Source organism: Dermacentor andersoni, chromosome 5 (genome assembly GCF_023375885.2).
Source record: "Dermacentor andersoni chromosome 5, qqDerAnde1_hic_scaffold, whole genome shotgun sequence".
NCBI lineage: Eukaryota > Metazoa > Arthropoda > Arachnida > Ixodida > Ixodidae > Dermacentor > Dermacentor andersoni.
Window position 1 is genome coordinate 61,108,073 of NC_092818.1, and position 12,819 is coordinate 61,120,891.

Here is a 12,819-nt window from a genome sequence, read left to right on the forward strand (position 1 = left end):
GGCAGATTCGCACTTCGACGATATTAACGTACGGAAACCGTTTGAAACGGGGCTGCATGCCGCTGCGAATGTAACCATCGTATTATGCGTTATTTTCATCGGCGCGAGCTTTGAACAAACGCCTGTCTGAGATACACGACGGCCGTGGAGCTACCGGCGTGTTGGGCCGTGCATTACGTGTCGCTAACAGTGATGTAATGGAATCCCTGACCTTGAAACATTTTCTGTAAGCGTCGTTACGCATTCATTAACGGCGACTCCACAGCGCTTCGCCGCAGTTCAAAATTACAAAGCCAGTTTACCATCGACGCAAAGAATCGGCAGCTCAAGTGTCTGACTATCGAAGCACCATTAATTTTACTATAACGTTTTTTTTTTTTCAATTATTATTCAGTCTATCATAGACGCAAAAAATCACCAGCTCAAGTAGAACAGCTGACTGCCCAGGCTTCATTAATTTTACTATAATAAAACACGTTTTTTTTTTTTTTGCAGAAATTTTTATTTCCCAGACCATTCATGAAGCATAAATACATAGTCGTCAATGCAGTCAATACATTTGCACTGAGTTATGGTCTCCTCTCTGGCAGCACAGAGCACATTCTTTGTGGAATGAAGAGTTGGCCCCACATTTCATAAACCGCCGACTCTCTACGAGCCAGCTTTGGAGATGCTGCACCGCAGAGTTCAGCCGTTCATCACCATTCTCACGAAGTCTGCAACAAGAAAAAAGTATTCACACTTGCATGATATAATGGGTTCTGATCACAACATACATGTTTAAATCTTGCAGCAGCCCTCAACAAAGGGCTCAACATCTAAACCCTGAAATATGGACTGCAAAATATACAAATGAACAAGTACATAGGACGCCACGACAACCACACATGCCGCACAATTTTTTTTTTCCCCCTTCAGCAACTCCATTCTTATGGCTTGTACACTGTAAGATAATGAACAAAGAAGAGAGTCAATGCAATAGCAATGAGCATGCATTAACCACAATTAACAACAGTGAACAGTGCTACTGAAAATTGAAATTTGTTTTATTATGATTCAGAAAGTTCTAGAGATTGCTGTGGAAATAAATGTGTAAGTGAATGCTTTTCTTTTTTAACTCGGTCTCCGAGAAAGCAAATAACACATTAAAGATGCTCTCTTCGACAGTTCCTACTATCAGATGACTACACAGATAAAACTTGCTGGTACCTGCACAAAAACTTCGAATTGGGCATAGGCGGCCGCACTGATACTGCTCCCACTTGAGCCTCTAGGACCCAGTCACCAAACAAGACAAAGGTGCTGGCCAATCCACAGGGGAAAGCAGGAAACTGTGCACCACGCTGGGAGCTGCTAAAAGCAGTTCCAGATGACGGAGGGCAAAGGGAATTCATGACAGTACTTGCTTGGCTATTTGTTTAATATTAACTGTCACAAGCAGATATGACAGAAGAAGAGTTGAGCACAGATTGTGCCGACTGCAGCTATGAGGTTCAGTTTTTGAAATCAAAGATTCGGGGTGCACAAACATTAAATATTTCAAATATGAATTGGATGGTTTTTATTGGAAAACTCATCGCACAAAATTGTGGAACATTCGCTTTTCTTCTAACATAAGGGAAAACATTTACTGGTGCCCAAAGGGTGAAGAACAAAGCAGGTGGTCCTGAGTGACTTTCCTGCAGGAGAGCCACAGTTGTTGTGCAGAGTCACCAGTTCCCGAGCGAACACACGAGGTGGATAACTTCCGACGAATAATTTCCAGCCATCCAGTAAAGGAGCTTCACCTTCATGCAGCCCGTGCATTTGTTGCCTTTACTCAGGCACAGCAATTTATTATTTGGCCAACCTCACTGGTTTTGCAACTCTAAAGCAATGCGTAGTGCCATAGTAGTGCACCCAAATTGTTTGATTGATATCAATCACATGCTGCGTGAAACATGAACACCTTTCGGTTACTCTTTTACAAACCCTTGAGGTGACCAGTCGTGACCGACCATCACGTGTAGCAAGCAATGCAGGCAAGCCTTTTTCTTTGCCATAAGGTCTCCAATGCATGCTTCTCTTTGTTCAGAAACAATAAAATATTCAATCTTTGATCAAATATTGAGAAGTTGATTTTATTGAGTGCTATTCCCATTTGAATCGGAATTTCCTCCATTTGAACAGCCCTGCAGATAATCAGCCACTGGACATTCCCAATACATCATCATCATCAGCCTGATTACGCCCACTGCAGGGCAAAGGCCTCTCCCATACTTCTCCAACTACCCCGGTCATGTACTAGTTGTGGCCATGTTGTCCCTGCAAACTTCTTAATCTCATCCACCCACCTAACTTTCTGCCGCCCCCCGCTACGCTTCCCATCCCTTGGAATCCAGTCCATAACCCTTAATGACCATCGGTTATCTTCCCTCCTCATTACACGACCTGCCCATGCCCATTTCTTTTTCTTGATTTCAACTAAGATGTCATTAGCTCACATTTGTTCCCTCACCCAATCTGCTCTTTTCTTATCCCTTAGTGTTACACCTATCATTCTTCTTTCCATAGCTCGTTGCGTCGTCCTCAATACAATTTACTACAAATGTGAATGCATTGAACCCATGAGATGGTGGCCCCGAGTTGTGCCCAGCAACGGCTGCAAATCGCCATTTTGTGGTTAGACACATGCACAAGGACAGGCCGTGAGTTCCTTATTAAGAACAACCGTTCTCCCAAGTCATCGTCAGAACGTCTTTGTTCCGAGAGAAAGCCACAAGCGAACTGGCACTTATTGTCGTGTTGCCAATAGAACTGCTCTTTGACACGTCCAAGTTCATTTACATATCAAACAAAACTCTGACATCACTGTGTGTTTGACATGTTAGAGCATGTAAAACATTTCATTCCTAATTTCAGTGATTTATTACCAATCATCAAATAGGCCTACCCATTGTTTACAATATAATAATACTGCTTATCTTGAGTTATTCAATGGTTATTGAATATTTGTATGTTGTACTGTTTACTTTCCTAACATTATTCGCTCTTTCATATTTAAAGTGAAGCTTTCTCTGCCGTCTTCTCGATGTTAAGGGTGGTCCCTGCTGAACAACGTCTTGTAGAGAAGATAACAAATCGGGCCACTGCGTATGCGCAACTAGGTATACGCCAATGCTCGGCCAACATAAATGGTATATGTGCCATTATCACACAAGAGGTATAGAAGCCGTAAATGTATTTAGACATGTGCCATACTTCTCTGTGCCCACACACTTGTGAACATTCTCCCCTCGAAAAGCATCGTACACATTGCCTTCCTCCTCGTAGCAGGGGCAACAAGGCTGTCACCCACGCTAACACAAGCTTCACATCATTTACATCCTAACATCGTGCTGGATTCGCAAGCTTCTTTTAAACAATGACGATCTCTATGTACACCTTTGCCCCCCCCCCCCCTTTACTCCATGTAATACCAACAGGCCTCTAGCCTTTTATAGCACAACACTTTTGCCTGAAAAAAAAACACTAGCATTGTACTTCTAAAAGTACATGCACTTACCTGCATTTTGAAAGTACACGTGTCTAAGTTTCCTTTGTAGCTTCGTGCTACAAATGAGTGGATGTCAATTTTTCCTTTCATAAACCTTTCTCTACCTTGCGGAATTCAGCAGAACTAATTTGCCATATTCATTGTCTCGTGCTTCGAGTTGTCGATTAATTCACCCTCGCACTGCAATCTGCTAGCCTCCTGGTTAGCTCAGATGGTAGAGAGACTTCACCGGAAAGGCGATGGTCCTGGGTTCGAATCCCAGACCAGAACAAATTTTTCTTAAACTACGAAGCTTTGCTTCAAAAAAACCTATGTGGGTTTCCTTCGTAGCTTTGTGCTGTACATGGGCGGATGTCAATATTTCCTTTCATGACTGTTACTCCACCCTGCGGAATTACACAAAACTACTCTAAGAAAATGGAATATAGCCTGAACTCTTTTTCAAGAAACTGTGGTAAAAAGTCGATCCCCGTCTTATATACCGTTCATTTCTTGCTGGTTTATACTAGTCTTTTCATCTTTTTAGAATTATAGTTTCGGGGGTCGACCTATATTCCGGTTCTTACGGCAATTTGCCAAGAGGCCAGAACATCCAAAACTAGTGTTGCACCATTGGTAGGCTTAAATGGGCTTCTACTTAAATACTTAAATGGGCTTCTAGCGCCAAAAGAATGGCTTTTCATCAACACATTTTTCTTTCAATTGTAAGGTGAACTGTCTCGCATCTTAGACAGCTGGCACTTCATAGATATGATATTACAAAAATTACTGGATGCCCACCTGCCATGGCGAAATGCACAATTTATATTCACAATTTGAATTTTGCATTTTTGAAATATTAACATTCAATATAAAATTTTCGCTATTCAAACACCTCTACTACATGGTCGATTGCAGGCCAGCTAGCATTTTCAACGATCAGATTTCACTTTAATGTATTCATTTGCTAAAGCTAAATCCTGTCATGTAAATTCAAGAATAATCAATATTTCTAGTCATCAAAGTAGAGAGCATTAGTTTAGGGGACGCAAGCGGCTTGTGTCCCCTAAACTAAACTCTCTAGTGAACGCACAATACCCTGCTGTACTTCAGGTTGAAATTTGTGAATGTTAAAGGATCTAGTGTTTCTTCATAATAGTAAAAGGAGTACTTAATTAAAATGGGGCTATGTAGTATATACAGCATGAATATAAGGTTCTAAAATGATCCTTAAAGGAGTACTGACACAAAAATTGTGTGCCCACTGCATTTTTTTCTTTCTTTTATTCTATCTTCGATAGCTTCCAATGCCATTACTACAGTACAAAACCTCAATTCCTTGAGAGCTCCAGAAACAGCTAATTACATCACCTTTTATGCGACTTATTTAAAAGGACACTAAAGGCAAATACTTTAAGATGTGAATACTATCGCAAACAGAGGCTTTGTACTAATCGAGAAATTGAGGTATATGCAAGACACAATTAGAGACTTCCCCAGGACATTCAAGTGCTTGTCCGATGCCGAAGGCAGTCCTCATTTAAATTATGTCGCTAGTACTCAACCACTAATTCTATGACCATTGTATTGCATTACAAGACTCTGCGCCGCCCGCGCTTTCGTGGTTAAGCAGTTTCATTATCACGTTGTGCTGCACTAATTTTCCTGGCTCGTGAAACTTGCACAACCTGCAAGTAGCAGAGAATTCCACGTTAATGTGATGTTGCAGGATGCCCGAACAGTCCACGCCACTTCACCAAAAACAGCTGCAGCGGCAAATCCATCGATCTGTCTTGGCTCGGCTTCTCCATGGCTGCGCGTATCTGCAGAAAACTAACGCCATCTGCCGGGCACCGTTTTGCTCACTGACGGCAGTAAAGGGCGGTGATGGTGTATGCAACGTCACCACTCCCCGGTTGGGTGGCCGTAGATATGAATCGCGACAAAGGTATACGGACCCTTCAGATGCAATTTTCTTGTAAACTACTGGATCTACTCGCATAATGATCGCACTTCTTAGTCAAAAAAAAAAAAAAAAAAAAAAAAAAGCCACAAATTCAGGGGTGCGATCATTACGCGGGTTAAATTTCCCACGAAAAAAAACAAAAATTTTTTTTCATCAGGCATTTGCTGCGGGATGACGATAGGTCAACAAACAGGCGGCTGCGGCTGTAACAGTGCGGGACACCAAAACAAAATATGGCGGCCGGCACAGCAAGCCGAACGTGCCGAACGCATTTTTTTTTCCCCTTTTCTTGAGTACATTACGCGCATTGAAACAGTTTCTTCTGCATCAGTAATGAATAATATCGTTAATATCGACAAGTCTGTGACAATAACGTAGCCATGTCCACTTTGAGAGGACAGAAACAGAGATGGGCGTGCTTAGCTGCCAGTGACATAGAAACGCATGGAGGGTATGCTGCGGAAACTGCGGCATTTGTCTTCACTACTATCCTAATACGGCACGTGTCCGCTAAGGGTGGGTGAATATCTTAGCTGTGTTACAAGCGTCGGCGTATGACTAGGGTACACTTCTAACGTATTAGTGTAAACGTGGCTACTATGGTTGCTGCTCGCGATTTGTTGCGTGCCCACGAGTGCAGACGAGAAGAATCGAAAGGTGCCTTTTTTGTTGTTGTTGACCACAACCATTATAAAGCCTACAAATAATAAAGCCAAGGCAAGTTTGGTTGTAGCTTTCTTTTTTTTCATGGAAGTGTGGAAAGTGATGAAAGGAATAAAATGGGGCATATCCTTAAGAATGTTTGGTGCATGCAGACCGCTTGGTACGTCTTGAAGAGTCGTTTGCGTAGCATTCAACAGCATTCGACAGATGGTAAGCGTGATCATTAGCTAGACTTCGCACACGACATATCGCTACAGCAAGTTCGGGGTGCGATCATTACATGGGAAAGAAAAAAAATCGAATTTTGATGACAAAATTTAGGGATGCGATCATTATGCAAGTAAATACGATAAGTCTTTTCTTTGCATGAAACAAGCGCTGCGAGGTTTCTAGAATGGTATTTAAACACTCTACGTCGACTTATTGCCTTTAGTGCCCGTTTAAAACCTGTACCAAGTGAAAGACGGCTTCGGACATGAAAAAGGTGACTATTCAAGTCGATGAAAGCATAGATGGCAGGCACATTGTATCACAGCTCAAGTGCATGCCAATCAGCCCCACGTGGCGGTTGAAGGTAATACAACGACCATGTCGTGGAAGGCTGCCAAACTGGCCTTTACAATAGCGCACTTTTCTTCTAAATGCTGGGGCACCTGCTCTCCCCTCTTGTACCGCCGAGCGCTGAATGGTCTCAGCTTCCGGCAGCACAGTCACGGTGTGTGGGCACGTGGCAGTGGCGCCAGCTACCACGAGACCACCACGTAAGCTTATGTAGCATGAGAAGTCTCCATTTTCACATCCGAAGCCACACTGCACTTGGTGCACACTTTGAAGTGGTCAAATCAAAAGGTAACCATCGTTTGTTGAGCTCTCGCGGAATTGCGGCACCACAGCACAATTACAAATGGGTCGACAGCTATCCAGTAATGAAGTAAAAATTAGAAAATTTTTCTACCAGTACAAGCTGACAGTACACCCCCGACAACAAGCCCATATATTCTACCTTCGTAGTGGACGTTTCCTTGAGAGTCCTCTTGGCCAGCAAGAAGCTGCTCCACTTCGTCGTCAGTCAGCTTTTCACCTGGGTACAAAAAAAAAGTATGCATATTTAAATGTAGATTACCCCTCTACACAGACCAATGTGATCAGCCATTTCTTCCTGAAGCACGTTGCATGCTAGGGCGTAAGACTGAGCGAGTTAGTGCAAGCTTATTACGACGGCAGCGTAAAAAGGAAGATGACACGAAGAAAAATAAACATGCAGGACAAGTACTGAACTAGCAACTGACAGTTTATTGCAAACCACAAGGAATAACTACAAAAAGCCTGTCTGCATGCTCACCCTCATACTACTAGCTTAGGCTAAATCGTTCTAGAAGACTGATTTCGCAGTAAAGTGATAGAACCAAAATGCAAAATTTCCGGTTTTTTTTCTTTATGTGGAGAGCCTAGATGATTTCACATGCTTTTTGATCTTACTTACTTACTTACTTTTTGATCTTACTTTGAGCATCTTACTTATCAGTGTGATTGGACTGCATTAACGCTACCCCACATTAGTGCCTGTTGTATCGCAACAATATGGCAGCATGATCACATGACCCCATTTCCAAATGGACGAATTTGAGGTAGAAACTACCACACCAAAATAGCCATAGGGATGACAAAACACTTAGTGGATGGTTCACATGCCTATTGAACTTTCTTCAATAGAAGCGCATTCCTTCACTGTCTTCTTTAAAATCTGTATAATTGCGGGTTGATGAAGGGGCATTTTAATGAGGTGTCGTAAGATAGCTGCACTGTAATGAAAAGTAGGGCAACTCTCTTATGTATAATGATGAGGAGGTTATGTTTTTTAAGTGTTCTCCAGACGTGTGCAGGAGTTTCTGATACGAGGTGTGGCAGAAGAGTAATGAGACTTGCAATGCTGGGAGCAATCTGGCAGCGATGCAAGCACCCCCTTCACATAGTTTGTGCATCAAACACTCACAGACGCTCAGTGAAAGTGTCAACCTCGTGCAGTAAACATGCGACCCTAGAGAGCGTGATAAGTGAAGTTGCGTTTTGTACTGCATTATGAAAATGGAACAGTGAAATTTGGAGCAGCAGTGTGCCACCAAATTTTGTGTCAAACTTGCCGAATGCGCGAGTTTGACCTATGAAATGTTTCAACGAGCTGCTGGGGAACATTCCTTATCGAGAGTGGAAGTTTTGCACTTGCAAACCATTCTTGGAGGGCCGCGTAACAGTGGAAGATGAACCTCACTCAGGGAGGCCTTCAAGATCGAAAACTGATGAAAATGTGGAAAGAGTGAGGGTTCTTGTGAGGTCAGACCGTTGACTAACATTGGTATTGATGAGTAGTATATTAAATCTGAATCGTTTTACCCTTCATCAAATTTTGACTCTGAATTTGGGCATGAGAAAGGTGTGTGCCAAGTTGGTACCAAAAAACCTCTCTACTGAACAGAAAGACAATGAGAAGAATGTGTGCCTTGACCTTCTCGACCACAAAGAAAATGATCCAGGCTTCTTCAGTCGTGTGATCACTGGTGATGAATCATGGATTTTCGAGTATGATACAGAAACAAAACGTTGCAATCAAGAGTGGCACACTCACGCTTCTCAACCGAAGAAAGCTCGAATGAGTAAATAAAAAATCAAGTCTATGCTGATTTGCTTTTTTGACAGTCAGACCGGACATTTCGGCCACTTGGATGCTCCACCATGACAACGCCCCCTGTCACAGGGTTATCCACATCAACCAGTTTTTGATGAAAAAAGGAATTCCAGTGGTTTCTCAGCCCCCCTATTTCCCTGATCTTAGTCCGTGTTACTTTTTTTTGTTTCCCAGGATCAAACCCTGCCTGAAAGGGCACCATGTTGTTAGGGTCGAAAACATACAAAGGAGCGTAACCAAGGAGCTGAAGGCAATTCCACTTGAAGCCTTCCAGCACGGTTACGGTGAGTGGAAACAATGCCTCCGCCGATGTATAGCTGCCCAAGGGAACCATTTTGAAGGGGATAACACTGAACTGTAAATATTAAACAAATCTTGTATGAGAAAAATTGGTCTCAATACTTTTCTGGAATACCTCGTAATTATGTAATACATTCTATTTAGACTAATGAGGTTTACCATCCCAAAGCATTGCAGTGGGTTATGGTGGATGCCGTAGTGCAGGGCTCTAGATTAATTTGGGCCATCTGCGGTTCCTTCACATCCATTCAAAGCACAGAGCAGCATGTTAGAAATGTCTTGAGACATGGCCAGTGCATTTTAAACATAATTAATCTGAATAGTGATTCTAATTCCGAAGCATTATCTTGATGTTCACAATTGTATCATCAGCAAAAAAAAATTGAAATGTGAACAAGTAATCAGAACACGTATTATGCATAGCTAAATTGCACTGCAATAGGCAATCTCTACATAACTAGCTTCAAAGCACTGTGTAGCCCCATATGTGCATTTTGTAGCTTGGATCTGGTTCACTGTTACAAGCACAGGTGATCATGAACACACGCTAATCGTTTTCGACTTGTCCGCATCTCAATACACGCTGAAAGAATATGTAGTGCAAGAAGAGAGTGAGTTGCATTTGCCTCGTGCTTCCCCAAATCACATTATGGGCAATGCAGTCTTTATGTGTGACATGCCCAAGTTCCAAGCCTCACCCAAGGTGGTCAATAGGTGCCTCAGCTCGGCTGAGCTGATGTAGCCATTGCCATCTTTGTCAAAATGGCGCAGGCCTTCAATGAAGTCCTCGGCCGTGTCTGTGCTACGGTTCTTGCTGATCGTTTGCAGGATTGGAAGGAACACATCGAAACTGATCCGTTCATCTGCAACAAGAGATAAAAAGGCAACATAAAAACGTAAGGACAAAGTGGCAGCAGTCAAATGAACACAATGCTAGTTTACGCAATACTAAGGGAAAGCATCTTGCTGTTTAAAGTTGCACAAAGTTGGCCACTTAAAGACATCACCTGGTGCAATATTAGCCCTGTTCAAGAAACATTCAGTCAGTCAAGCGCGCAGCGTCAAACATGGGTTGAAAATCTGTGTCTTGCCAACACAACGTCATTTATTTGATTCCTTATTCTTATGGTGTTGTCTATACCAGCCAAACTGGCCGTTGCCTCATTATTACATTAGGATAACACAATAGCTCTCTGAAGGGATTTGCATATTCACCTTACGCTTTTTTGCATTATGCATATTCCAACCTATCAGTTCCCTGCCATGAATGTGTCTGCGAGTTGATTTTTGAAGGCACCACAGTATTGTCCGAATATCGAGCGAAGATATCTAGGGAAGTCATGGAAGCCTTCTACATAAGAGAATAATGGCTCCACCTGTGTCAGCCAGCCATCTACCTAGTTTAGACCTGCCACTGTCATTGCTTCTTTTCTTCCTTTTGCCACTTCTTAACATTGACTTTTTGAATGTCAAACATGTGATGCATTTAGTATACACTTATGTATATAATATTTTTGCACCCATAATTTAGACACCTATGGTTTACTTGCAAACTGTGGCAAATGAGAAAAACTCATTTGCATGACTTAAATGAGGGTGCTAGGGAGCATTCAAATGAGCAGTCAGGAGTGGATTAACACGAGTCGTATTTGTTGCTTGTGCTTGAGTTACACCAACGGGAAAGATACAGTTACTGCAAATTACGTTCCAGTGATCTTGGTTTCTCGAGATAGATTATGCCTATCAAGAGAGCAAGTTGCTGCCCTCTATGGGTAGCACTTGTCCCGCGTCCATCATTTCATCCCAGTTTTTTTTCTTTTGCCCTTCAAGTTTACTGGTAAGGGTACATTGAACTCTACTGAGGGCTCCTGAGAGTATGCAGACTGCCACATGACAATCTGCTGTATGTTATGAACACATGCCCAGCAATGGACTCAGCATGTTTGGGAGATGCAGTGCATCATCACTTGTCAGCCATATACTAATACTGTATTCTCTTCTTCTGCCATACGCACCTCTGGCTAGTTTGCTTCCTTTAGTGCAATGACATAATGGAACCAATCTACTACCCTGCCAAAGTTTATTAGCATGACCTGGTACCTCTCCTTCGAAGGCATCTTTATCCACACTCTTAAGGCTGCTTTTCCAGTGCACCTTCTTTGGCTCATTAACGACAGTTCATGACGGTTGGCTCAGCAATGGCAACGCCCATTCTGTTGTTAGGAAATACACACAAGTGTCAATTTCTACATGAAAATGCCAGGCCTAGACAAATCTCTACACTGATCTGCCTCATAAGGATGCAATTTGAAAATGCTATGGCCCTTAACACCGCAGCGACCACGTAATTTCCTGTACTTCGCAGAGCGCTACAACTTACCAGGTCTGAGCTGGTGGCAGCACTTCTTCACGTCAGCTTCGGTGGGATTCTGGCCAAGGGCGCGAAGAACATCGCCGAGCTGGGAGATGTTGATCTTGCCATCCCCTCGGTTGTCAAACAGGGAGAAGGCCTCCTGGTAGTCTTCATGCGGCAACGAAAAAAAGGGGCCACAAGAAAAGTGCTCAAACAGGGCAACTATGCAGACGACGGCCGCGTCACAATCGGGTTTATGTGCTGCCTACAATTCGGAGAATAACGCGTTAAGACGCACAATATGCTGTTTTACTGAGGCAACAACACAAAAGAAACTTCCCGAAACGCTGTTCATAGAAGCCTGTGCAAGTATCCGCCGCTCGACATCCGCTCTGCCAGCTACAGCCGCGGAACAGCGGTATCAGTATCTGACAAATTTGTTAATGAAAAAGTGCAAGTCCTCGGCGACGTTAGTAAAGGCACATTCCACACTTTGAAATGAGTGCGAAATGACATTACCGATTTCAGAGAAGCAGAAGTACTTGCGAAACGAGCGCATCGCAAGTCTTGTGACTGAAGGCCCGAGGCTACAATGTCTCTCGATCGCTGTAGCACTCGACTGTTACTTCGCAAAACACTGCCGCACTTCCTAATATGGTATAAACTACCACACAAAGCCACAGACCGCGGGAGGGATAACACCGCAGCTAGCAAGCGGCGGGATGACAAACTGGGTGTGTCAATGGATCGGTATTCCCATTTCACGAGCTTCGCGCTCGTTACAGGTTTGTGGGTTCGTACACTTACCACTAATTTGATCGTCCGTGTACCCGGCCTGTAAAGGATGAGAAGTTACATTAACGAGAAAGTATTGGCTGACGAGTTCAGGACACAAAAATAACGGACGGAAACTCTTACCATGATGAACAGCCAGTCAGCCAGCTAAAATGGCGTTCCCACAGGTCCCTTACCGCATGTAATGATGTCATTTCCGGCCCGGAAGTGCTTGTCTGCTAGGCCGACATTAGTTGCCATACAATACACAAAATTTTAGGCAATCAACTAGAAGTGCACCATACTATCATATGGTGTCCGGCACACGAGGGACTGGCAGGAAAAGCGAGGGCAGACAGTATTGCTCGAAGATTAAACGTCCGAGCAACGGCATGGCCTAGCGACGACCTTCCACCGAATTCTTGTGACATCCTCCTACAGCAAAGGCAGGAGCGGATACGTTTTGGACATTCTCACTCCGATTTAAACAGCCAACAGGAGAGGCACTGGCGCCGTATTCAGACGAATACATACCCCAATTTGCACCACCTACACAGAATACACCC

At 43.3% G+C, this 12,819-nt stretch overlaps 1 protein-coding gene across 1 annotated transcript; it reads right to left on the reverse strand.

Moving 5' to 3' along the window:
* Nucleotides 1-477: 477 nt before the first annotated feature.
* Nucleotides 478-12,477, reverse strand: Mlc-c (Myosin light chain cytoplasmic). The gene is made up of 6 exons (XM_050177991.3): nt 12,398-12,477; nt 12,287-12,314; nt 11,507-11,647; nt 9,825-9,989; nt 7,147-7,224; nt 478-716 (listed from the first exon to the last, which is right to left on the reverse strand). Exons 1-6 carry the CDS (start codon nt 12,398-12,400, stop codon nt 688-690), a joined length of 444 nt encoding a protein of 147 aa, XP_050033948.1. The 5' UTR covers nt 12,401-12,477; the 3' UTR covers nt 478-687.
* Nucleotides 12,478-12,819: the final 342 nt, after the last annotated feature.

What these genes read in the sequence shown, in the direction of transcription:
- Mlc-c (XM_050177991.3), bottom strand. An exon ending in CACGGACGATCAAATTAGTG is followed by an intron (nt 11,648 to 12,286) that starts GTAAGTGTACGA and finishes TGCCGCATGAAG; the next exon opens with ACTACCAGGAGGCCTTCTCC. An exon ending in CTGCCACCAGCTCAGACCTG is followed by an intron (nt 9,990 to 11,506) that starts GTAAGTTGTAGC and finishes CTCTTGTTGCAG; the next exon opens with ATGAACGGATCAGTTTCGAT.